Source organism: Camelus bactrianus, chromosome 7, assembly GCF_048773025.1.
Source record: "Camelus bactrianus isolate YW-2024 breed Bactrian camel chromosome 7, ASM4877302v1, whole genome shotgun sequence".
Taxonomy (NCBI): domain Eukaryota; kingdom Metazoa; phylum Chordata; class Mammalia; order Artiodactyla; family Camelidae; genus Camelus; species Camelus bactrianus.
The window spans coordinates 77821593-77848215 of NC_133545.1; the positions used below are offsets into that span (position 1 = coordinate 77821593).

General features: G+C 35.1%; 1 protein-coding gene across 1 annotated transcript in view; it reads right to left on the reverse strand.

Moving 5' to 3' along the window:
• COG5 (component of oligomeric golgi complex 5) overlaps positions 1-26623 on the reverse strand; it is a 240407-nt gene that overhangs the window by 106052 nt on the left and 107732 nt on the right. The window contains exon 8 of the mRNA XM_074367660.1: positions 6432-6597. Coding sequence (XP_074223761.1) covers positions 6432-6597 — 166 coding nt within the window. The remainder of the gene's footprint in view (positions 1-6431; positions 6598-26623) is intronic.

Sequence of the window (26623 nt, forward strand, 5' to 3'; positions counted from 1 at the left end):
ATAATGTGTTGCTTGACGTTGTAATACTGAAACTAGTTTAGGTGTATTTTAGAATAGAGCAAATGAAAGTTATCACTGTGAACAGGATACAGACACAAATATGTAACAGGGATTAGACGTATTTGCCAGTTCTGTTCACTATAAGGACAGAGAGACGACTCCTTAATAGAATTCAGTATGCCTAACATCCAAATTCTGACTTCTATGCACCATTCCCCAATAAAAGAAACCAAGGCTCATTGAAGAAAAAAGTAATTCCATATCTGGAGCAGTGAAAATAGAAGGTGAACCTGGTACACACTGGGCCAGAATAAAAAAGGGTTCAAAGACAAATGGAGATTTGTCATGGGACATAGGAACTTGACTGGAGGGGGCTTCGAGAGAACAAATTTGGGAATATTTGGCCATCCAAAGTAATATCAAAAATAATAGCTTTTAAAATAGTGATTTTAAAAATTATAAGTTTAGGAAAAAACTACACTTTATTTTAGTAAAGAGACACTTATTTTTTTATTCTGATAACAGTGGAAAGCAATAAAAAAGAGAAACATGTAAGAGAGCGAGCCTGGCTTTAAAAATACAAATAATTCCTGTTCAAAATCTAGGTCTAATTATTTTTTAACATTATCTGCAGTGTTTTACAAAGAATATGAAGGGAAAGTACACAGAGACTAGAGAGGTAATGCTGAAACAATATGCAATTGTTTCAGAAGTTACATAAGGAATGTACACGTGACAGTAAAGAACAGGTAGGCAGTAACTTTGTGAAAATTAGAAAATATTAATTAAATTCCTGGAATATGTATAGCTTGGTTTTATTTTAAAGAATTATGGAATGCATCAATCCACTACTCTCTTACAGTAAATATGGGCAGAAATACAAGGAGGCGTTATTTTCTATTTTTTTTTATTTTGGAGAAACTGAGGCACAGAAAAACAAGATCACAGTCACTGCTTCAACTACATCTAGAGGCTTCATTTTTCTTACTTATTAGTAAGTATATTAAATATATCTTGTTGAAAATATAACAAGGAATAAATAATCAACTGAACATAGAATAGCGGTATATAGGAAGGGGAGTAAGAACAATTAAAACAGAAAAACAGATGCCACTATCAGTTAGTCGTTGGAGACTCAGGAAACAAAATAACTGTGTCGTAAACTAAGTTTTACTTAAGTGATAGAAGAAACTAAGAGCTTCTCAAAGAAATAATATTTAAGAGTTATTTCTAGTTAATGGTGGTGGAGTAAAATCATTTTCTTGCTCTAGTATCTTGAAGGTTATTGGAAATAAGAACAAGAAGTAGAGAAAAATGTCAACTTCAAAGAAACAAAAAATCAACTAAAAAACCTCAAACTTGAGATTATGAAGCCTGTATACCAAATGCTGTAGGTAAGTCAAAATGAACAAAGAACTAGATAGCTGACATTCTAGACCAATAGCAAGGAACAAACTGCTCTTAAAAATGAGTTGTAAAAATTTAGGCTATCCAATGATTCTTTGCTTAGGGCTGAGAGGGACAGACATGGATGGGCCAGGAAAGAAGCCAGAAAAATGTTCAATGTTGCAGAATGGCAAAGAAAGAAAAGCTGAAGGAGAAACCACTATAAAATGCAATTTATGCTGTGTTAAGAATCAGCCCTCTAGCTTAGGAAGACAACTAGAGGTAAAATGAGGTGAAAGAGGAAAAGAAGAGAATTTAAGGTTTCCATACAGAAATTGCTTGAATGGATTTACTGGGATCCAGACAAAGCTCTAGAATGGTCCAAAATGTGAGGAAAGAAGTCCTCCCAAAGCAGAAGGAAATAAGATGGTGAACTGTTATTCTAGATAATAAGCCTAAGTCAAAGTTATAGACTGTCCCAGGTCTCTCCCTACAACCATTCCCACATTACTCTTCAACCAACAAACAGCACCTTTCAAAGATGAATAATGATCAGAAACAAAGTAACAGGGGACCGAAAACAGATATGGGGGAGAGGCCCTAGTGCAGGGAGGAAAGGGACGTAAACAAAAAACAATGACAAACATAGGTCCAAAGAAACTCCCCAAAGAAACAACAGGAAGGGTTATTCAGTTCCCTACTCTCTCAAAGTAATTATAGGAAACATTCTCGGTGTAAATGTGTAACAGAGATTAAGACCACATTCAGATTCTACACATAAATCAAACTGTACAGTATTTATCTGTCTCTGTCTGACTTACTTCACTTAGAGTACCCTCTAGATCCATCTATGTTGTTGCAAACAGTGAGAGTTCAATCTCTTTATGGGTGACTAATATTCCATTGTATATATACCATATCTTCGCTATTGATTCCCGCAGTGATGGGCACTTGGGCTGTTCCACATTTTGGCTATTGTAAGCAATGCTGCAATGGACATAGAATTGCATATATCTTTTCCAATCAATATTTTCACTTTCTTTAGATAAATACCCATGAGTGGAACTGCTAAATGTAGTTCTATTTTCATTTCTTTTTTAAAAAATAACAGAGAGTGAGCGCTCTGTTCTTAACAAGGCCTGCTTTCAGGAGAAACTAATTAAACAGAGCCCTACCTGCTAGGGTGTTATCAGAGCCTAACGGACATGGGGAAGGGAGATAGCCAACCCCAGCTCACCCTAGTCATCCTCTCTCCCACCAAAAGGAGGGAAAGAAAATTTAATACCCATGTCAAGTTCCAAGTACAGAGGTACAAGCTCACTAAAAGAATGAGACCTAATAACAACTCTATAGAATGCTTTCCCTTCCCACACACCTCACCCATATTATTAGAGACATATTTACAGAAGTACCTTTTACCAAATTGCAAGGCGTATCACAATGTCAAAAAAAAATTTGAAGAGAGAGGACAAGCATCAGAAACAGACATGGCAGGGATGTTGAGATTCTCAAACTAGGAATTTAAAACAACCAAGATTAACATGCTAAAGTCTCTAAGGGATAAAGCAGACATGCAGGAACAGATGGGTAATGTAAGCAAACAGATGAAAATCCTAAGAGGGAACCAGAAAGAAATGCTAGAGAGAAAAAAATAAAAAAAGAACACTGTAACAGAAATCAAGCATGCCTCTGATGGCCTTATCAGTAGACTGGACATGGCTGAGGAAAGTCTTTGAGCGACAGCCTATATCAACACAATCCCCAAAACTGTTAAAAAAAAAAAAAAAATAGAAGAGAATATCTAAGGACTACAGGCAGCCACAAAAGGTGTGACATATATATTATAGTAAAACTAGAAGGAGAAAAGAGAAAGGAACAGAATAAATATTTGAAACAATAATGACTGGGAATTTCCTCAAAGTAGTGCCAGACACCAAATCACATGAAGCTCCAAGAACACCAGGCTGGATTTTAAAAAAAATACTAATACCTTATGTATATTATTTTCAAATTAAAGAAAATCACAGAGAACAAAAAGTCCTGAAAGCAGTCAGAGGAAAAAAAATTATCTATCGAGGAACAACGACAAGAATTACATCCAACTTCTCAGAAACCATGCAAGCAAGAAGAGAGGAAAGTGAAATATTGAAATGTTGAGAGAAAAAAAAAAAAAAAAAAAAAAAAAAAACAACCCCACCAGCCTAGAATTCTGTACTCTGCAAAAATATTCTTCAAAAGTGAAGAATAAGTAAAGATCTTTTTGGTCCAACAAAAAATGATGGAATTTGTTGCAAACAGACTGGCTTTCAAAAAATGTTAAAAGAAGCTCTTTAGAGAGAAGGAAAATAATATACGACAGAAACTCAGATCTACATAAAGAAAGGAAGAGCACTGAAGAAGGCACACGGAAGGGAAGGTCAAATAAAAACTTTCCTTACTCTTAATTAATCTAACAGATAACAGTTCAAAATAATAACAGCAACATTGAATTGGATTATGTGTGCATATGTATATGTGCTTATATACACTTACATACAAGTAAAATGAATGACAGCAACGAAACGAGGGATGGGAGGGAAGGAATTAGGATTATTTTCTTGTCACAAGGCATTGGAACTATCTAGGAAGTGGTATAGTAATATCTGAAAGTGGACATTGGTTAGTTCTAAATGTATATGGCAAACTCTAGGGCAACCATTAAAAAAATTTTTTTAAAGAAGTGTAACTGATACATAAAGAAAGGAAAAAATGGAATCACATAAAGTGTGCAATTAAAACCAAAAGGCAGAAAAATTGTTAACAACAAAAAGAGAAACAAAGAATAAGGCCAAAAAACAAAACAGTAATGAAAGAGTAGGTTTTAATTCAATCATACCAATGATCCCTCTGAATGGTCTAAATGCACTATTTGATAAAACTGAAAAAGGGGTTGAAACATTTTATTCTTGAACAGTCGGAGAACAAGTGTTTCTGTCCTCACCCGAAATTTACTCCTTTCTTAGATTCAGATTTTGTCAGTCTCAGCTGAGAAATCACATCTTGTCTGTCTGCATTTCTCTAATAACTATTCACGTCCCCTACAAAGGCTGCACATCTCCTGGATGTGTTCTTCTGCTAGCTGCCTATTCGTACTCTTTATTTTTTCAATTAAGTTTCTTATCTTTATCTTATTTAATTATAAACTTTTAGCTACATCTTGGGAAGCACACTTTCCTTTAAAATTATATTAATGTTACATATTTTTAAAATTTTGAATCAATCTGAAACATACAGAAAATTCTGAAGTATAGTAAAAATATTCTCCTCTGAATCATTTACTAACACGAAGCCTGATCACCCCTGAAAGCTTTAATGTGTATTTTCAACCAAAAGGACATTCTACTACATGATCTCAATATAACCAACAAAATCAGAAAATTAACATTAATACTGCCAATGTAACATTTTTTTTAAAATAAAAGTGATTGTTTTTAAAAAATAAAGAATTCATGCTAAAGTTTCTACACTAAATCATGGTATCCACTCCCCCCAAAATGATAAGGCTTTAAAACTCCTTCGTCGTTCAAAAAGAGGGAGCATACATTAGGATTGACAGCACCTGAATAACTGCTTTCATTTTTTTCTTGTTCTTGACAACACAAGAGGGCATGAGATTAAACTGTTTCTGGAAATTTGAAGATGAGATCAAACTTTCTGAGGCTAATTGCTCAGAAAAGCTGACAGTGAAGTCTCCCCCGGCTACTTTTCAAAGCTCTCCTGGGATGGTCTCAGTAAAGACCTATTCAGAGTTTAGAGCTAACCTTTAAAAATCCCTTCAAGATCTAAGATTCTTTTATCTTTTTTTCTAGTGTAAATTATGTATGAGTGACATACAGTCTGTGTTATTCAAGGTTACGTTTATATAACAAACCTACAAATAATAATCAATGGCTGCAAATTTTTTTTTTAGCATTAGCCCTGTATCAAGAACTCTTATTAATTCTACATGCGTTATTTATTCTTTAGGACAACTTCATGATATTTGAGTACCTTCTTCAATAGAAAAATGGGAAAAGAAAAACTGGAGGCAGTAAGAATATAAAACACTTTGGGGAATTTTTCTGTAGTCTGAAGGAATAAAACAAGGCAGTAAAACTGAAGAAAGAAATGGAGTCATGACAGATTTGTCTGATTGGCTTTAAGCAGAAGATACAACAGCACAACTGTATGTGATGGCAAAAAGATGTAAAGAAGGAAAAATTGATAACGTGGGAGGGGGAGGGGATCTGCTAAAGCAATGCCTTTCAGAGATGGGATTTAACGCAAAGGTAGCATACTTGGTCTCTGCCAGGAGCAAGTACAGTTCATTCATATTAACAGGAAAGAAGAAAGAATTAAAGAGGAGAAATGCAGAGTTGGGGTTACTTAGAAAAATGAGAGGTACACATGACATGTAGTCCTTCCTATCTATGAAGTGTGTTTGTATGTGAATGTCATCATCAGGTTCATTTTGGCAGGAAAAGTGTTGCAGACTGCTGCCTCGAATCTACCTACTCCACTCTCAATCTACCTGTCTTTGATTTGCTTTAGATTTTGTTACAGTTGTAATGTTCCCAAAGCTTTTATCAGCTTCTGTCTCCACACTTAGCCATCACTGCTCCTGAGTACCAGAATTACCATAAGGAAAAGCAGAACGATAAGGCTGAGATTTTATTTCCTTAAAAAATGTTTTCTGTCTCAATAAGAAGTATATGTAAGGATAAGGATTTCAGAAAGAAAAATATGTTCCTTCTCTTTTTTTCTTGCATCTGTTTCCTCTGAACTAAATGAAGCCACAGTTTATATTTTTTATCTAGAAGTTCTGAATATACCAATTGGCCACTTCAACTCACTGATTAGACAAAAAAGTTATAAATAAATTCTAAAACATAATTTCTTCTCTCATTTTCTGTCTCCTAAACAAATGAGTCATTAGATCACTTTGAAACTTTAGTGTTTCACATACTATTCAAAGGGCTTCTCAGTTATAAATAAATAAAGAAGCTAAATATAAGGCACATCCATACCTCTCACAGCTGACTGGGAAGGCTGAGTCAGAACTTTGATGTCTAATGCACTGCTGATATTTTCTTCTACAGCAGCACAGTATCCGTCCACGACACTGGTAATGGTATCCTTCAAAGTTCCAAGATTGTGGAAAACCTGAAGAGCTGTTCCGACCTGGGTTGGATTCTTTAAAAATGTGGTCATGCATAAGGTTAGGAATCCATATAAACAAGAAAACAAACAAAACCAATATAAATCTACATCTGTAAGGGGTACTTGAGCAGTTACTACTATGTTTTAAAATTATCCCAGACAAGAATAAAAATAATGCATTAGGAAAAAATGTTTTTAGTCATTACTTATTTCACAAAAGACAAAGTTAAATATTATGTACATGATTTCCTTCTCTTTCCTTTTCCTCCTTCTTTAAAGGATAATGACAAAAACCAAAACTCTTATATTATTAGCGCTTATTTAAAATTCATCACTGATCCCTATGAAGAGAGCCATGATGGAAGTAACAACCCTACATTTGTTTAGAAGATTAAAAAATGAATTCTACAGAGTTGACTGAGGGCTGAGCCATGCAGACTGATACTACTATTCATTTCATTCATTCATTCATTCAAACTACAAATAATAATACAGTGTTACTACAGGTCTATTTTGCTTCTAGGCGCTGGAAATACAGTAGTAAATAAAACCAACTGAGTTTCTGCCCTCATGAACTTTTATTTACTGAGAAATGTATAAAAATAAATATGAGAGTATCGGGGAGTGATAAACACTATAAAAAGGAAACAGGGACTAAGAATAGAGAATGATGGGGATTATCATAGAGGGAAAAGTCAGACAATGCATCTCTAGGGTGACATTTAAACTGAGACCTGCACATAACAAAGGAGAGAATCTACGGAGGATATGGGGAAATACAAATCTGGGCGCAAGTATCAACAGAAGTGCAGAGGTAGAAACATGCTTGTTAGCTAGTGAGACAGCAATTAGGCCATGATGGTGGCTGGAGCAGATTGACTGAAGCAGAGAGAGGTAAGCAATGAGGTGGGTAGTAGAAACACTACCTATGAGTAGATTAAGTCTACAATGATATAAATAGGTCGCTGGATTTGTTACTAAATAAATGACTGAATTATCAAGGGAGATGGTGTACACCAACATGTATTTCCAAGCCCAGATAGCTGAAATTCCTCTTTCACTGATGATTCAGTGTCTCTTATTAAAGGCAAATGGTAAAAAGTTAAATTATTTCATTAACATTTCCTTCACTGTTAAGTTTATAAATAAGACAAAATGTTATTTCTGAAATCTATCGGAGTCAGTAATAGTACATTGTGCACATACACACACACGAGCGCATGCACACACACAAACTCAGAGGCAGAGCAGAACCAGCTTCAAATATCAGGAAACGTGGTTGGTGAATACCAATACCCATTTTAGATTTTTTAAAAAATTAAACAAGAAAAAGAAGCAAATGATCATTGTTTTATGTTAAAATACGTTTTAATGAAAAAAGCTTAATATGGTTATAATAGAATTTTATTCAAATATATACTGTCAATGCTGTATCAGCATACTAACAAAGAAAAAGGGAGAAAATATGCTATTTCATACAAAATTATTAATTGAAAATATAGGGTAAAGCACTTTGGTGGTTGTTAATTCCATTGCATCCAAGTAATGATTTTTTTTACTTTTCTAGTAGATATCAAGAATCAAAATCAGGCAACTGTAAAGAAATTTCCCTTATCATTATTCAAGTGTCTATATGATCTAAGAAAGCATTATCGGAGCAATTTTAAAGAATATTTTCACCTATAAAACTAGAATATAGAGATACACTGTAAAATTATATTTATTGCCTTTATTATCCTCAAAAGAGTTAAAAAGCACAGCTTCCCAACATACAGGAATTCAGTAACTTATAACTCTGTAACTTCAATAACTTACAATGTAGATTTATTGTAAGTTATACATGATGTTAATTGAAAAACATTAAATCATATTTCACTTGAAAGATCTGGCTAAAATGGATCCATCTTCCTAGGTTCCTACTCCAAACATTATTAACTTCCAAAAACCTTTCAAAACAATAACAGCTCATTATTAAAGCAGCACCTAATAACAGAATGGCTATTATTAAAAAGTCAACAAATAAGTGTTGGCAAGGATGAGGAAAAAAGGGAACTCTTATGCACTGTTGGTGGGAATGTAAATTGGTGTAGTCACTATGGGAAACAGTATGTGGATTCCTCAAAAAGTTAAAAATAATACCAAATGATCCATTCATTCCACTTCTGGGTATTTACTCAAAGAAAACAAAAACACAAATTTGAAAAGATACACACACCCTTATATTCACTGAAGCATTGTTTACAATAGCGAACATATGGAAGCAACCTAAGTGTTCGACAGATGAACAGGTAAAAAAGATGTATATACAATGGAATATTGCTCAACCATAAAAAAGAATGAAATCTTGACATTTGCAACAACACAGATGGACCTAGAGGGTTTATACTGAATAAAATAAGTCAGAAAGAGAAAAACAAATACCATATAAGCTCACTTTTATGGAAAATCTAAAAAACAAAATAAATGAACAAGGAAAATAAAGCAGAAACAGACTCAGATACCGACAGCAAAGTGGTGGTTGCCAGAGGAGATGGAATTGGGGGGTTGGATGAGATAGGTAAAGGGGATTAAGAGGAACAAAAATTCCCATAACAAAATAAATCTGTCATAGGATGTAATGTATAGCCTAGGAAGTAACAATCAATAATACTGTAATAACTTTGCATGGTGACAGAGGGTAATAAGACCTATTGTGATGATCATTTTATAATGCATTTGACTGTCAAATCATTATGTTGTATACCTGAAACTAACATAATATTGTACACAACTATATTTCAATGAAAAGTACCTAATACAGCAATATTTGTAATAATTCTAATTTATACACTTATACAAATTCTACATGTAATTTTAAGCTTGTTAATTAACATGACCACCTTCTCTATTAATGCCTGTTATTCATATTTGTGGTTTAATATAAATATATCATTTGTGATTTGGGAAACTATAAAAAAATGAAAATTTGAAATAAAATTATTTAACATACATACAGAGGAGTGCAAAAATTATGTAAACACAGCTTTATGAATTATCACAGAATCCAAGCCAAAACCTTAGCAAACTACTTAAGCTTCTCTGAGACTTGGTTTCCTCATCTGCACAATGGCAAAAATAAAAGCACCAACATAAACAGAGAAGTGAAGTAATCCTTACAACTGATCTAGCACTGGAGATGGGAAAAGGAGCTCAATAAACTCTTGTTACCTCTTCCTGGCTCTGTTGGCATCGTGGTATAGTGAAAAGAATGTGAGCTTTTAAAATTATATAGTCCTAAGACAAAAACCCAGCTGTGTTATTAATAAGCCATATGATTGTAGGCAAATTACTTTATCATTGATCAAATTTTAAATTATTCATATAATTAATGTTTACTTCCTAACCAGATTTTAAGATCTCTGAGGGAAGGTCCAAATTTTTGTTCAGTGCTCTACTTGTAGCATCTAGCACAGGTGCTAGAAAGGATAGGTATTCATATCAGTTGAATAAGTGAATGAGTAAGTAAATTTTATATTTGGTTTGTTAATATATTCTTTGTTTGACTACTGAAAAGACTACTGAGATAACACATATAAAATACCTGCTTTCAGTAAATGAGTAACAGAAAATACTAGTTCTCAGATCATTTATTAATATCCTATTTTTAAAAATGTTTTTAACAGCTTTTGTTCCAGGTTCTAAGAAATTCTTAACACTTCATTTTAGTTAGCACTGAAATAAGTAGAGTTACCCAATATATACAATTTGAGTAACTCTGAGGGATTCAGGTCTCTCCTATGTATCTCAAATTAATAAATTTAAAAATGATGAGAATATATGAAAGGAGGGATTCCCAAAGCTGGCTGGAAATCCTTTTTAATAAAAATGTAGCCAACAAGATCTCAACTCTAAAAACTCTGATTCAGCTGAATCAGACTGAGGCTTGGTTATAGTATTTTCAAAGCTCTTCAGATGCAGCCACCTGGGAAGCAACATTTGGAAACCACCTGACTAGATGATTCTGCCAGATTTCAAAAAATGAGAATCATTTATTCATGTCAAGATAGGATGCTGTGGTAAAGGAACAGAATACACAGAGAAATGACAGAGGAAAACTACAGAGTATATACTTCAGGAGTGATGCACAGACTTCACTGCTTGAAATTTTGCATACATGAAAAAAATAATAAAAGATAATGCTGCTCAGGCAAACACAGGTCAGGTCACTGACAACCTTGAATAGCATTCTGTGAAATTTCTATTTTGTACTATTTCATTGGTAATAGAAAAATGATTCATGTTTTCTAAATATCGTAATCTAAGTCGTTTGAGGAAATAAAAGTAATTAAATCAGCTTTGGCAATAGTTTAAAAAAAAAAAGGAAAAATGGCTTGAACTAGGGAGTTGCAATGAGAATATAAAGAGCAGGACAGATACATGAGATTCTGAAACACTGAAAAGTAACTGGATGCTCACTGACTACAATGGACAAGAGGTAAGGAGGAGTCTCCCGTTATCTCTGAAGTTTGAAGTGTGGGGGACTGAAAGGATGGAAAAAGAAAAAGAAAAGGTCATTTGGGCGAGCAGGTGGGAGAGTGCAGGGATGGGAGAAGGAAAGGCTGCTGCTGAAGCACTTAGCTGTCGGACATGCTGAGTCTGCGGTGCCAACGTGGGGGCATTCTTGGTTGGATATGAGAACACTTCTGAAATGGATAATCAAAGGAGAAGTAAGCTAAACTCAAGTAATAAATAGTGAAAATAGGCATGTTGGAAACTATAAATCACAAAAGGAGTAAAGAAAGAAAATAATTGGTGAGAGAGAATAGAATTGGGATGGTAGAATACTCTAATCAGAATTAAATGGAACATAAGAAAAACTGGAAATGAAATAATGGGAGATAAAGACAATTAAAACAGCAATTAGAATGTATAGTATGATGAAACGAGGAATAAGAGTTTAATGAAAACACACAGGAGGGGCGATTAACTCAGAATTGGGGAGGGAAGGAAGTAAGGAGGAGTCAGGAAATGCTCCTGAAAGGAAGAAGTCCCACCAAGACCTGAAGTGAAGTTGTCTTGGGAAGGTGTTGGCAGCTGGAGGTAAGGAGGTGTGGAAGATTTACAGAAGGAGTGGGAAAAGCAAAAGGAAAACTGCTCCAAGCAGAGAAACAGTATATATAAAAGCCTATGAATAAGAGCATACTGTGGAAACTAAATTCACTAATACAACACCTGTTAGATAACAGAACTACAAAAATACCTGCTACAAATCCAGGTGCCTATGTAAGTGGCTCTCAAACTTTTGGTATACATAGAAGAGTTACCTGGGGCACTTGCTAACAGAAAAGGGAGGCATATGGAAGACTTGTGAGTTGCTGGTAAGATTTTAGTTTTTTTAATTTGAATGCTGGTAATACATGTCTGTTTGCTTTGTGAAAAATTCACTGAGCTGTGCTCTTATGATATATGCACTTTTCTATCGATTACATTTTCATTAAAAAGTCTAAAGTAAATAATAAGAAATCAAAGAGATAGATCATAACAAAAAATGTAAATCAGAAAAGGTCTCTGCTTAAATACCTAAAATATCATTCATTAATGCTTTAGTTTATTCTGCAACAAAGATATTAAATAAAATAATACATGAATGCTTAAACAATTAAATAAACATGAATCTTACATCTCAAGACAATATAAGCAAGTTTTGTGCGTATGTGTGTGTGTATACACAATCACAATTACGTATCATTGTTTTTAAAACTAAACTGACTCCAAAACATTGCCTAATAATAAAATATATACTTTGGTTTCGAATTTTGTTTTAGACTGAATGTATCTCCTCCAAATTCAGCTGAAGCCCTAACCCCCCATGTGGTATGTGGAGATGGGACCTTTGGGAGCTAATTAGGGTGAGGTGAAGTCATGAGGGTAGGACCCTGGTCTGACGGCATTCGTGTCCTTATAAAAAGAGAGATCAGAAAACTTGTGTATTTCCTCTACCAGGTGAGGACATAGCAGGAAGGTGGCTATCTGCAAGACAGGAAGAGAGCCTTCATCAGATATTGATCTTGGACTTCCCAGCTTCCAGAACTATGAGAACATAAATTTCTGTTATTTAAGGCACCCAGCCCTTGTTATTTTGTTGTGGTAGCACAAGCTGCCAAATATTTACATGCTTTACAAATGGATTAGATTTTAGAGAGTGCAGGGGGTTGAATATGTCCACCCAAAACTGAAGTCTCCCTGAAACCTCAGAATGTGACTTTATTTGGAGACGGGGTCTTTGTAGATGTGTAATTAGTTGAGAAGAGGTCACACTGGATTATAGTGGGCTCTAAACCCAATAACTGACGTCCTTATGGGAGAACATCACACACAGAGACACACACACAGTGAAAAAGGCCTTGTGACAACAGAGGCAGAGACTGGAGTGACACGGTTACAAGCCATGGAACTTTCAAGGCCTGACTGTGACTGGAGCCACTAGAAGCTAGGAAGAGGCAAGGAATGATACTTTCCTGGCGCCCTCAAGGGAGCATGGCCCTGCCAACACCTCAATTTGGATTTCTAACCACAGAACTGTGAGAGAATAAGTTTCTGTTGTTGTAAGCCACCTAGCTTGTGGTAATTTGATATTACCACAATCCTAGAAAATCAATATAGAGAGTTAAGGGCAACAAGAAAAAAATGCATATGCTTACAACTCAAATGTCCACTGAATGGATCACAAAAATGTGGTATTCACATAATGAAATATTAATCAGCCTTAAAAAGAAATCCTGTCACATGCTACAACATGGATGAACTTTGAGCAGATTACGTTACATGAAATAAACCAGTCACACACACAATACTGTATGATTACATTTTATGAAGATAATATTATTTAATGTATTATTATATGAAGACAGTGCCTAGAGCAGGCAAATTCATGGAGACAGAAAGCAGAACTGTGGTTGCCAGGGGCTGAGGGAAGGAGAGGAACAGGGGTTGTTGTTTAATGGATACAGACTTTCACGTGAGCAAGAAGAGAATTCTGGAGAACATACCAACACTACTGAACTCTACATTTAAAAATGGTTATGGTGGTTAATTTTATGTTACATGTATTTTATCACAATTTTAAAAATACATATGCTTGGATTCCATCTTCAGACACCCTAATTTGACAGGTTTAGGAATGAGGCCAAGGAATCTGGATCACTGTGGTAAAAATAATGTTTCTGCTGCAGTCATCTAGTAAGGCCCTATTATGAACCAGCCATTGTTTTAGGGGCTTTACCCACGTGATGTCTAATCTTCTCCAACAAAACATTCAGAGCAGTTGTCTCTGTTCCCTACTGAAAGACAGAGAAACTGAGTTAACAGGAGTTCCAAGACAACAAAGAATAAATGGCAGAGCGCGGATTCGAGCATTAAGATGTCTGATTTTTAAGTTCACCCTTTTTCCAAATAACAACGGTTATTTGCAAATAACCATTAGTATCAATTAAAGAAAAGTCTGGTTTTCTTTAAACAGTAAAATAAAGTTTAAAAGTAAGGAAAATAACCTTAAGTCAATATTTTTTTAATGCCCAGTTTTTTAATGCCAGTTTTATTTGTCAGTGCAGTACAGAGCTAAGGCACAACTGGCCACCTCCCAGAGCCTGAGGGGCAGCAATGGCCTGGGTAAGCAAGCCCTCTTCCTGGCTGGGGGCTGGGCCTCAGACCCTGGCCCTGTGCTGAAGAGGTTGATGGGAGTGGAGCCATCGGTGATGAGGGCTTATTTCAGGCCCAGGCTCTGGAGCAGGTTTACCTACATCTCTGGCCCCGCCACAGAGAGGTCTCTGATGGTGCTGGGGCCCAGGGCCTCTGTCACCTGCCTGAACTTCTTCACCTCCACCTGGGCCAGCTGCTGGGCCGTGCTTACCTCCAGCTCCAGGCGGCCCTGGCAGAGACCAGCTCTAGCTCTCGTACTTACTTAATGAATGCTATCTTTTTACTTTGCTAAGTAAGAACATTTTTTAAAACTCACTATCTACTATCACAATTTCATAAAAGAAAGATTATTTAAATAATAAGAAAAACAGGAGGAATTCTGAGAGTAAGTCACTACCTTGTTCTTATTTTGAATTCTAACGGGAGCTGATAAAACCTCTGCATGACTGCTACCAATCTACAGGTCACTGTTGGGAAACCGGCACTTATGTTATCTTTCTGTACAAATATACAGGTTAGCCTATCTTCTTGCATAGCCTCAGGCCAAAACTCTCCCTGAAAACTGCCTGTGAAGAAAGTCCTCCTCTCCTAGTACACTGGGACACTGTGTTCTCTAGAAGTTTGATGGTTCTAATTCAGCAGCAAATAGTTAATCAACTTCCTGCCTCACGCACCCTACTCCCTACTCTCTGCTGCATATCACAACTTAAGCATAGTATAAGTCAGTAAAATCATAAATTGCCCTTAATAGGATCCTCTTTCTCATCACATGGGTGATCCTGACAAATACAATGTGAATACTTCAAATTTTCACTGCTCATCTTGGAACTGCCAGCTTTGTGGGCCTCCTTTCTCAATGCTCCAGGATCAGTTCTAGGACTTCTCTTTGTTTCCTTCCACCACCCACCCAAACCCCGGCTTTACAAAACCAGACCCATTATTGGAATCTGGAGCCCTTGGGAGGTCTGTATTCACTGCAACGTCCCATCCTGATCTGCGGCAAGAGTATACTTCATGGAAAGGCTTTCTCCCCTCGACAACAATGCTTAAAATGGCCTTCATAGCCATTAGTTTTATTTTGACAACACAACATAAGTAGAATAAGTATCTCAATGCTCACCTTACACTTACGAAAAAGAAAGCATTAAGACGGTAGGCCCACAGCTGCTGAGTGGCAGGCCAGTTTTAGGCCTCAGCCTGGTCACTCCCTATTCTTTATTCTGAAACATGTCATCCTGTCACCACTTGACTTTAGATCTCCACATATACCAGTTTTGCAGGTATTTGCAAAAGATCTCAAAACAGAATAACCACATTTGAAAAATACCATGATAGGAAGAGAGAAACTTCTACTGAAAAGGTAACAATTTCTTCCAGACAACATCTTCTCTTTAAATGAGTCGATATTCTAAGAATAATTTACCTACAAATTATTACTGTATCCTTCAATAAATCACTTAACCTTACATCAAATTTCCAAAATTCATAAACTATAGTATAAAATGAGATGAAAGACCACGTAATAGTCTCCCAAGGCAAAAGAAATAAAAGCAAAAATAAACAAATGGTACCTAATCAAACAAACCTTTGCACAGTGAAGAAAACCATAAACAAAACAAAAAGACAACATACAGACTGGGATAAAATATTTGCAATGATGTGACTGACAAGGGCTTAATTTCGAAATAACCCTAGAAAGCTCAAATGACTCAGTATCAAAAAAATAAACCCAATCAAAAACAGGAAGAAGACTTGAATAGACATTTCTCCAAACAAGACACACAGATGGCCAACAGGCACAGGAAAAGATGTTCAACATCGCTAATTATTAGAGAAATGCAAATCAAAACTGTAGTGAGGTATCACCTCACACTAGGCAGAATGGCCATCATCAAAAAGTCTACAAATAGTAAATGCTGAAGAGAGTGTGGAGAAAAGGGAACCCTCCTACACTGTTGGTGGGAATGTAAATTGGCATAGCCGTTAAGGAAAACAGTATAGACGTTCCGTAAAAAACTGAAAATAGAGTTACCATATGATCCAGCAATACCTGGGCATATATCCAGAAAAGACAAAATTTGAAAAGATACATGCACCCCAATGTTCAAAGAAGCACTATTTACAGTAGCCAAGACATGGAAGCAACCTAAATGTCCACCAACAGGTGAATGGATAAAGAAAATACACACACACACACAAAATATGGAGTATAATCAGCCTTAAAATAGAATGAACTACTGTCATTTGCAGCAACATGGATAGACCTAAGGATTATCATACTAAGTGAGACAAAGACAAATATTATATATCACTTATAAGTGGAATTCAAAAAAATAATACAAACCAACTTATTTACAAAAGACTCACAAAGATAGAAAACAAACCTATGGTTACCAGAGAGGAAAGGGCAGAGGGAAGGATAAATCAGGTGTACAGGATTAACAGATACACAACCACTATATGTAAAACAGATAAACAACAAGGATTTACTATATATAACACAGGGAGCTATAGTCAGTATCTTATAATAATCTATAATGGAAGAGAAACTGAAGCTATACTTCTGAAACTAACACAATGTTGTAAATCAACTATAGTTACATAAAAATGAAGGTCATGTAATAGGGTAAAAGGACAGCTTCGTAAGTAGATCAAGAAAGACTTCAACCTCTTCGAAAACATTTCAGGAGATGGCACAATCATTTTCTATATTAAACTAAAGTTATTTCTCCTGCTTTGGAAGCAAATACATATGATGCATTTTTTTCTTTCTTTTTCAACATTTCTGTAGCATTACGTGAGAGGAAAATAAAATCCCACAAGAATACAGTCAGAAAAGAGGCATAGTTGTTTAGGAACCCTAAAAAGCTTGCCAAAACAGGAGCAGTGTAACCAAAGCAACCGCTAGTGCTGAGCTAATAGAACAGAGATAGAGCAACACTGCTGTCAAGTCTGTTCATAAAACAGCAAGCAATAGTCTAGCATTTACTAAGCTACAGGCAAAAAACAGATGACCTCTTTGAGCATAAATACAGCACTAAACCAAAAGTTTGGTAGGATTTTAAAAGCTTCAAAATAACTGAAGTTAGAAATGGAAAAGGTGACAGAATTTGATCTAATCAGAAACAAAATGCAAACATTGCATAGTTGTCCACTACCAGGAGTTCACTCTGCGAGGTTTAAATAACCTTTGTATCATAAAGACTAACGATCATATTTAACTTTTTTGTAAAAGTAATGAAATAATTCCTCAGCAGCTAAATCTTTTTCTTTAGGTTTCATATATAAAAGAATGCAATAAGCAGAGGGAAAGAAAAGGACAAACGCAACAAACTCTGCTGCTGCTATTCTGCTGTTTTGATCGTTAGTGAGGAGGTTTCAGGACTACAACATTTCCTCAAGGTTTGATTAGAAAGCCATTTCATATTCAATTAAAATAAAAGATGAACACTAGAATCACATTAAAAAGCGGGGAGTGACAGAGAAAGGTGGGGACGGAGAGAAAAATGATCCACATGTTTCCAACTTGGCTCCCCAAAGTCAAAGAGATCATAGTGACAAAGATGCAAAGTCAGCTCAAGCAAAGAGTCAAAGAACACTTATCTTTCACTAAACAGACAACATTTACTGTTGAAAACCCCCCAAAGATTTTTGTTTTATTTTTCTATAGCATAGAAAGGAGTCAGATCTGAGAATTTTTATCAAAAAGCAGACAATTCTTTAAACTGCTCCCTCATTCGAATATATGTATTTAATAAACTGAGGCTAGTTTTCATTTAAATTTAACACAATAAAAAAGCACAGCACCTTCATCATGCACAATAAATGAGGCATTCTAAAATCCAAGCGTTTTATTTATCAAGAGTAGTGTTAATAAATCCACAACACCTTCCACATAATAAGTATATATTAGGTCAAAACACTTACGGCAATTTGTAATATTCATGTGCCCTAACATGACACATACACCTGATACTTTTTTGGGGCTATGACATGCCTAAAACACTGAAAACCTAATGGAGCCCCATGGGAGATTACAAGTACTGAAGGAAGAGACAATCACATTAAACAACGCAATTTAAAAGCAAGAATTATATTAGCTATCTTGGTTGTGATCCAGAGCTTACCAGTGGCTTTTCTGATTCACTAGCATACAGCACACTAATGCTTGATATGTACTGCTTGGCTAACCTAATATGATTATTTCAGATCCTGTTAACAATCAGCAGTCAACAGTGCATAACCAAATGAAATTAAGAAACTAAGATGAACATTTAATAGTGCAATATAATCTTATCAACCAGAAATCAACTTTATTCTAGCCCTTTTTGGAGAGAAGCAGAAAAAGAGAAGATCTATAGAAAGGCACAGGGAAAATGAGAGAATAAAGAAAAAAGAGAGAAGAGAATGAAAATGAACATGGATTGGAAGAGGAAGATTCTGCAGAAAAAGAGTAACATGCAGAGAGCCTAAGAAAATGGAGAAGGTAAAGAGATGATCAATATACAGAAAGTTTCTTTTAACTTCCAAATTTCTTTATATAAAACAAATCTGAAGAACACAGTCTATACGAACTATAGTCTGGCACTGAAGTTTTTAAACGATGTCAATACTTAAAACAATATTCTAATCATATTAGATAATAGCAGAATATATTTCAAGGACACTAAAAATGGGTAATAATAAAATGAATTTTATAGGAAAATTAAAGTAATCATGAAATGATAATGTGGCAAGCCCCCAAATCTTACTCTTTAAATATAAATTATTTTGGATTTTTTGTGGGGGGGGGATTAGATTTATTTATTTAAAAACCTTTTTTAAATGGAGGTACTAGGGAATTGAACCCAGGACCTCGTACATGCTAAGCACACCGTCTACCTACAGAGGTAGCTACGCCCGCCTCCTACAATATAATTTTTAAGTTAAATGTATATTTGTAGCTTACTTTTAAATAAAACAATACCATATAATAATTCTAGTCATTCTGGGCTTTTCCAAAGGTATTTATGGCAGACATTGTTAGTTATTCCCCCAAATTCATTCTCTCCTTCTTTCTTAATTAGTAAAAACCTCATTTTCCCAAGGAGTGGCAGTGTGCACTGCAGCAGGCAATGGCTCCTTATCAGCCTAAGCCAACGCTGACAATTCCATTTCTCTTCACCAGATCCTTGTTTTCACAGTCCTCCTGACAGCTGGGGTGACCATGAGACCCATCTCTGGCCAATGAGACATAAGGACAGGTCTGCTGGGACAATCATGAACAAGGATTTTGTGACAGAGCCTTTTGACTGCCAGCTGACATGCCCTGTCTCCACACCTTGAACATAATGCCTATGGGTGTGACAGTTATCTTGTGACCATGATGTGACAAGTAAGATGACACTAAGGAAGGTAGAATGGAAAGAAAGACCTGCATCCTTGTCAAATAGCTGAAACAGTATTAGCACTGCCCACATCCAGACAAACCCCTAACTGTTTAAGCCACTGCTGGTCTAGCTCGTTACAGCTCTAGCAGTCTCACCCAGCACCAAACTGATCAAAGAACAATATTTAAAAATACATGAGTCCATAACAATTAAAAAAAAAAAAGGAAAACCAAAGAACAAAATTATGTGTCATTTGCCACCACTGAAGGTGATTTATTATATAAACTACTCTCTAAATTGGTAATGAAAGTATAAAATTTAAGTATTTACCCATCATTTTCATCATTTTAAAAAGGAACTGCAGTTCAGGGTAACCAAGTATTCTTATCTATTGAGTGAAAGTTCCTCTTTACAAAAGAATCATGGCTAACAAATACACAGTAATAACAAAAATATAAAACCACTCTTTTACAATCTCTGTTGAAAAAAATAAAAAGATTTAGGCAAAAATTATCAATAGATGTTAAAACCATTAGCAGAAAGATTGACAGGGAGTTAAAATACTCTCAAGGTGCCATAATACACACAAATTCACAAAGTATTTCAATGGAGGAAAAAAATAATCTTTCTCAACAAAAGGTGCTTGAGCAACTGAATATGCCTATGAGAAAAAAGTGAACCTTACATAAAAATTAAACTTAAAACATAAAATTATAAGATTATAAAAGGAAACGTAGGAAGAAAGCTTTCCAACTTTAGGGTAGACAAAAACTTCTTATATAACACACAAATGAAAACTGGATAAACTGGTTTTATCAAATTAAAAAATTTTGCTCTCCAAAAAGATGATATTGAGGCAGGGGGATGGGGAGGGCAGCATTAGTCTTAAAGGCCAAAGACTAACCAATCAAATGTTCATCAACTTATCAATAAACAAACTGAGTATATCCATAGATTGGAACATTACTCAGCAGTAAAAAGGACTACTTAAATATTCAACAACTATAGATGAACCTAAATAGTACATTGTGCTAAGTGAAAGAAGCTAGATATGTAAGATTGCCTACTATCTAGTTCCATTTATATGACATTTTTAGAAAAAGGCAACTCCACAGAGAGAGAGAAAGCAAATCAGTAATGGCCTCGGTCTAGGGGTGGGAGGAGGAACTGACAGCAAACAGGCATTAGGAGACTGCTTTGTGGTGATACCAGTTTTTAAAAAAAAAAATCTGGGTTGTGAGATGGCTGCACAACTATAAATTTAGTAAAACTCATCAAACTATAATGCTTAAAATGCATGAATTTTATGGTGTGTAAATTACACCTCTATAACAATGCTAAAACAAAAAAGGCAAGCCACAGAATGGGAGAAAATATTTACAATACACATGTAGGACAAAAGAATGTACCCAGAATACAGTAAGAAACCTTACAGAGGGGAAGGTATAGCTCAGTGGTAGAGCACGTGCTTAGCATGCACAAGGTCTAGGGTTCAATCCCCAGTACCTCCATTATAAATAAACAAATAAATAGACATAATTACCTTCCCTCTCCAAAACCATAAAAAAAAAAAAACCAAAAACCAAAAAAGAAACAGGAAGACATTAAAAGAAAATGGCAGTGGGGGTATATAAATAAACAAAATTACCACCCCCCTCCAAAAAAACACAAACAAAACAAAAAGAATCCTTACAAATCAGTAAGAAGACAATAAATTCTTCAAATGTTGGGCAGAGATCTTTGTAAGATTATTAGGCATTTGAAAAGTTGGTCACATCAGCAATTAAGAAAAGGTAAATTGAAACTATAGTGAGAATCTACCCTATTGAAATGGTTAAAATTTAAAAGACTGCCAACATCAAATTTTGGCAAGGATCTGGAGGAACCAAAACTCTAATCTACTCATATGGGAATATAAAATAGGAGAACCACTTTGGAAAACTAGCAGTCTCTCTAAAAAGTAAACATACCCTTCTTTGACAAAAACCCAACTATTCTTTGCATTAGGTATTTACTCAACAAAAGGAAACATGCTGACACAGACATGTACTTGACTGTTCATGGCAGCTTTATTTGCAGTAGCCCCAAACTGGAAATAACCCAAATGACTGTCAATAAGTGAACAGATAAATGTACTTCAATAAAATGGAATACTAATTAGCAATTTAAAAAGGACCAGCTACCTATGCACATGATACAAATCAATTTCAAAATAACTGTGTTGAATGGATAGAGCCAGACACAAGAAAGAACACACTGTATGACTTCAATTGTATAAATCTATGGAAAATGCAAAGTAATCTATAGTGATGCAAAGTGGTTGCCTGGTTCTTCCCTTTTTTTTCTGAATTGCAAAATAAAAATTGTAGCATTTACTGCTCTAACAAAAAGCCAGCATAAGGATGTTTAAATTGAGTAAAATAATATAAAGAAGAGTTATCCAAATTAAAAAGTTCTGAATTTTTGAGAAACAGAACACAATTTTACATACATTAAAGAGTGATTACCAAATTTTAATCAAAGAGTAGTGATAGAATTCTATATGAAATATAAAGAAACCTTAGTCAGTTTCTGAAAAAGTTATTCACAGGGCAGGATAAAAATGAGACATTATTCAGCAAAGTGAAAAACCATGGAGGGCAGTAACACTGAAGACCCTAGGGCTGGAAGCAAGTAGTCAGATGTGAATCTGCACTGCAAGACCACAATAAGTAACGAAGCAGCCAGTGTTCCTGTGCATTGTTCACGGCAAGAGACCATATAAAGAAGAAAGTAACATGACTGTACAATACAGAAACAAGAATAACATTACTACTTTACATGTGGCATGGAACAAAAACACAGAGAAATAACATAACTGAAATACTGCAAAAGAGGAAACGGTGCTGGGAGGAAGAAAGGATGGAAGAGGGAAAATATTAAAGCACCCACCACGAAGAAAATACATTTAAATTGGGATCAGCACACATTTAAGGTTCTTAAAGGGCAAGACAGTAAATATTTTAGGCTGTGAAGGCCACATATGGTCTCTGTTGTATGTTCTTTCTGTTTTTCTTTCCAACTACTTAAAAATATTAAAAACAACTCTTAGCACTTGGGCCACAAAAAAACAGTCCACAGACTGTATGTAGTTTGTCAACCCCTGATTTAGAGTGTTAAGTAAGAGTTCAAATTAATATCCATTCAAATTTAAGAATAAAATAGTAAGCACAAGCTGGACAAGCAAGACAAATTAAGCTTTAGGGAAACCATTTAGATGATCAATTTAGAATCTAAGGAAAGCTAACAGTGATAGAGGCAAAAGACAGGGGTGGCAAATTATCTACTGAGGCTGGTAAAATAAAGAAAATGTATGGTATCTTTAGATCTGTGTAACTTGAAGAGCTCATACTATGATCATCCTTTATACATTTTAAAATTGAGATATAATTGACATACATTATATTAGTTTCAGGTATATAATTTAATGATTCCATATTTGTATGTATTGCAAAATGATTACTACAGCAAGTTCAGTTAATAAACCTCTGTCACCATATATAGTCACAAAATTTTCTTCCTGTGATGAGAACTTTTAAAATCTACTCTATTAGCAACGTTCAAATATACAATACAGTATTATTAGCTATAATCACAATATTGTACGTTATATCTTCGTGACTTATTTTATAACTGGAAGTTTGTACCCTTTGGCCCCTTCACCCATCTCGCCCTTCCCCTAAATTGTTTACTGTGTGTCAAGAGAAAATGCTTCAAACAAGAGTTGAAAAATTCTTGAAATTTATATTTAGTAAATGGCAAAAACATTTTGACCAAATATGCAAAACATTTCTATAGATTCAATGATGAGATCTGTTCTAGAATTAATGAGTCAAGCCAGGAAAAACAGCCCCTAACAATAGGAAAGCTAGACTTCTTAAAGCAGATATTAAGCTTGATAAGTCAATTGACATTGAGCCCACTGTTGGTGTTGGGCCCACAGAAAAGGATCACAAAAGAACTGTTGCATACTGAATTATCGTAATTAATGACAAAAGGAATCAGTGGGTTCGACTTTGCCAGAAAGTTCTTTTTGAAGCTTAAGAAAATGCTTAACTTCCAGAAATCTTCAACACAACACATCTGAATTGGTACTCTTTCTGAACTAGAAACAGTTTAGAATTTTTAACTACGTGAGTAAAAACGGTTCCTAACATCATAATCATCTACTGTGTGCCATGGAGACAGTTAGCCTTTGAACTTCAATTCCACACTGTTATCTTAGAGAGTCTGTCTAGATTATGCTGTCCTGGTAGTTTTAGCTGACAACTGCTAAGCACTGGTACTCTGGGCCTGACAGAGATTTTCTGACTCAGGGAAAAGGCGGGTTGGTGCACGTTTACATCCTAGTACTGGCAACAACTACCACAAGGGAGATTATAGCCCAGTACAGAGCTGAAAAGACCTCAGCGCGCAGACCCTCTTCCTGGTGACTTTTAAAGACAAAGAAGAACATCATCTTCCTCCATCCTGGAACCTCCAGAAAGTCCTGCACTTGTTTACTGGGAAAGCTTGTAATTCACAAGTTAAAGCCATCTTTCTAATTAAAATGTCACCATTTCACTGTGGGGGCCTGGTATCTATGGTGATGCAGGAACTCATCCAGATCAAAATCTCTATCACCTATTTTTGAAAGCTAGTTAGAGCTTGAGGTAATGGAGTCTGTTGCAGTTTTGAAAACACCATAAGGTTCTCTCTTTCTTTGTCCAGCATGTGTCAATGAAAGATTCTGAGAATCAGTAAAAAAAAAGAAAGAAAGAAAGAGGAGTCAAGGAAGAGCTGCAGATGGTCACCATACCTAGCCCCATGTTTGTGAAAAAGACTGCCAAGTAAATTGAAGAATGTTTTTCCTAATGCGGTGATGATGGTATGCTTCCCAACTTTTTATAAAGAAAGTGGCAGTGGTATCACTACGAAACTGTTTCATACAGAAATAACATGACTTTGTGAGGTCAGAAATTTATAGTTTTTTTAATATAATTAGAAATGACACTTCATTAGCATCTAAATGATTATTAGTTTATGTCTTCCAAGACCTAAGTTTTATAATAGAGTACTAGAGACTTTGTAGTACTACAAAGCTATTAAAACCTACAAATGAATACAGCACACTTAAGGAATTAACTAGGGAAAAAACAGTAATGCTCAAAAAGAAGTTATCTGCATTAATTTTAACATTTCTGGTTATGGAAAAAGAATGCTACAAAAAGAAATTGCACTAATTTTCTTTTAGTAAATTTGAGTTTTACAATTAATTGACACTGAAAATGATGGCCACCAACTACAGACTCAATAAAAGATCACTAATATTTTTGAAAAACCGAATTAATATCAGAAGTTAATTCTTAAATGCAAGTGATGACATGCAATTTCTCAAAAGTTCCTTCTTTACTGAGTATCTCTATTCAGGTTATGAGTCTATAAACTACTTAAGTGTAATATTTCAAGCATGCAATATTAATTAAAAATTAAAATGCTGTAATTATTTTATTAGTCTATACTTATAATAAATATTAATAATATGTTTAACTATTTCAATGATTTCTTATAAATGGGAATATATTTTGAGAATCAAATAGATATAAGGGCCCCAACTGTTTTAATGGGAAGTGGAAAGAATATTCCAGGCATAAAAAGAACAAGAAGGACCTAAAGGAGGAAGGAAAATGGGCATGTGAACAACTAAAAGAAAGCTTGTGAAACAGAGAATGCAGAGGAGAGTGGCGTAAAAGATGTATATTTAAATGCTGACAAGAAGGAAAAGGGTAAGAGAGAGGATGACGTAATAAATGAGATGGAAATACAAACGATAAGGTTTCTTAAGAAAACGGGACCCAGGGTACAGGTGCTGCAAGAGGCACCTCTGGGAAGTAGAAATTAAGGGCATCTGCCTTACTAGGTGTGTGGGGTGTGAGGGGAGGGCTGATGGACAGTGGACAGTCTAAAAGAGTCATTTCAGAGAATGGAAAAAAAAGAAAAAGTTGGACAGTGAGAAATAACAATTGTGAGGAGTACTGAAAAACTGGTTTAGATTAGTCATCACATGGAGACTTCGCAAAGAAATTTTTATACTATAAAAATTCCTTTTTCAATATAAATTGCTTCACAAATTCTTGAATGATATAAAATGTAATTATTTAACAAAATTAGAATAAACTGCTTGGTCCTGTTAAGAAAAAAAAAAAAAAAAGGGAAAGCAGGCACTCCAGACCATGACTCTACCACTTGCTAGCTGAGTAGTCTGCAGCTTATTTCTTAACCTTTCCAGGCCTTTGTTTTCTTAACTATAAAAAGTGGATAATTATATCTTCCTCCCAGATCTGTTACTGTGACTGAGGTAAAAAATATAAAGTGACTAACACAAATCCTGACAGAGAACAGGCATTCAATAAAGGTTAGTTTCATCCTTAATTCCTAAACTGCTTGTTGACACAGCTGGATGTTACCTCTGTCTTGTTGCTTTCTAAGAGGAATAGGAAAGAGGCTCCAAAACACAGACTCTTTCCACTAAAACATCCTGCTTCCCAAAAATACTATCTCAGTGACATCATCATTGATGAGGGTTTCATCTTCTCATCTCTCCAAAGCCAGAAACCTGACTTTATGAGAATAACCCACAGGACCCAGGTCTGAGGGAAACACACACACATGACTAAATTCAGAAATAAATGATATTATAAGAATGAATATCAGTTTATACCTAAGAAACACTGTAAAAACTGTGAAATGAACCAGCATACTAACACTGGCAAATCAGTACATTTTCTCCCTTTCAGAAAATTACGTAGGAAGCCAAATTATACTCTGAAGGTTTATACATATGGAATTTAACAAGACAAATGAATTAGAAAATATTAATGATTAATGTTAAGAAACTTTGATAATATAATACATGCAGTCTCACAAAGAGATAATATTCCCTTCCACCTAGAAAAATCTGCCCTCCTCCAAGCCACACAGAAACATACACCAAA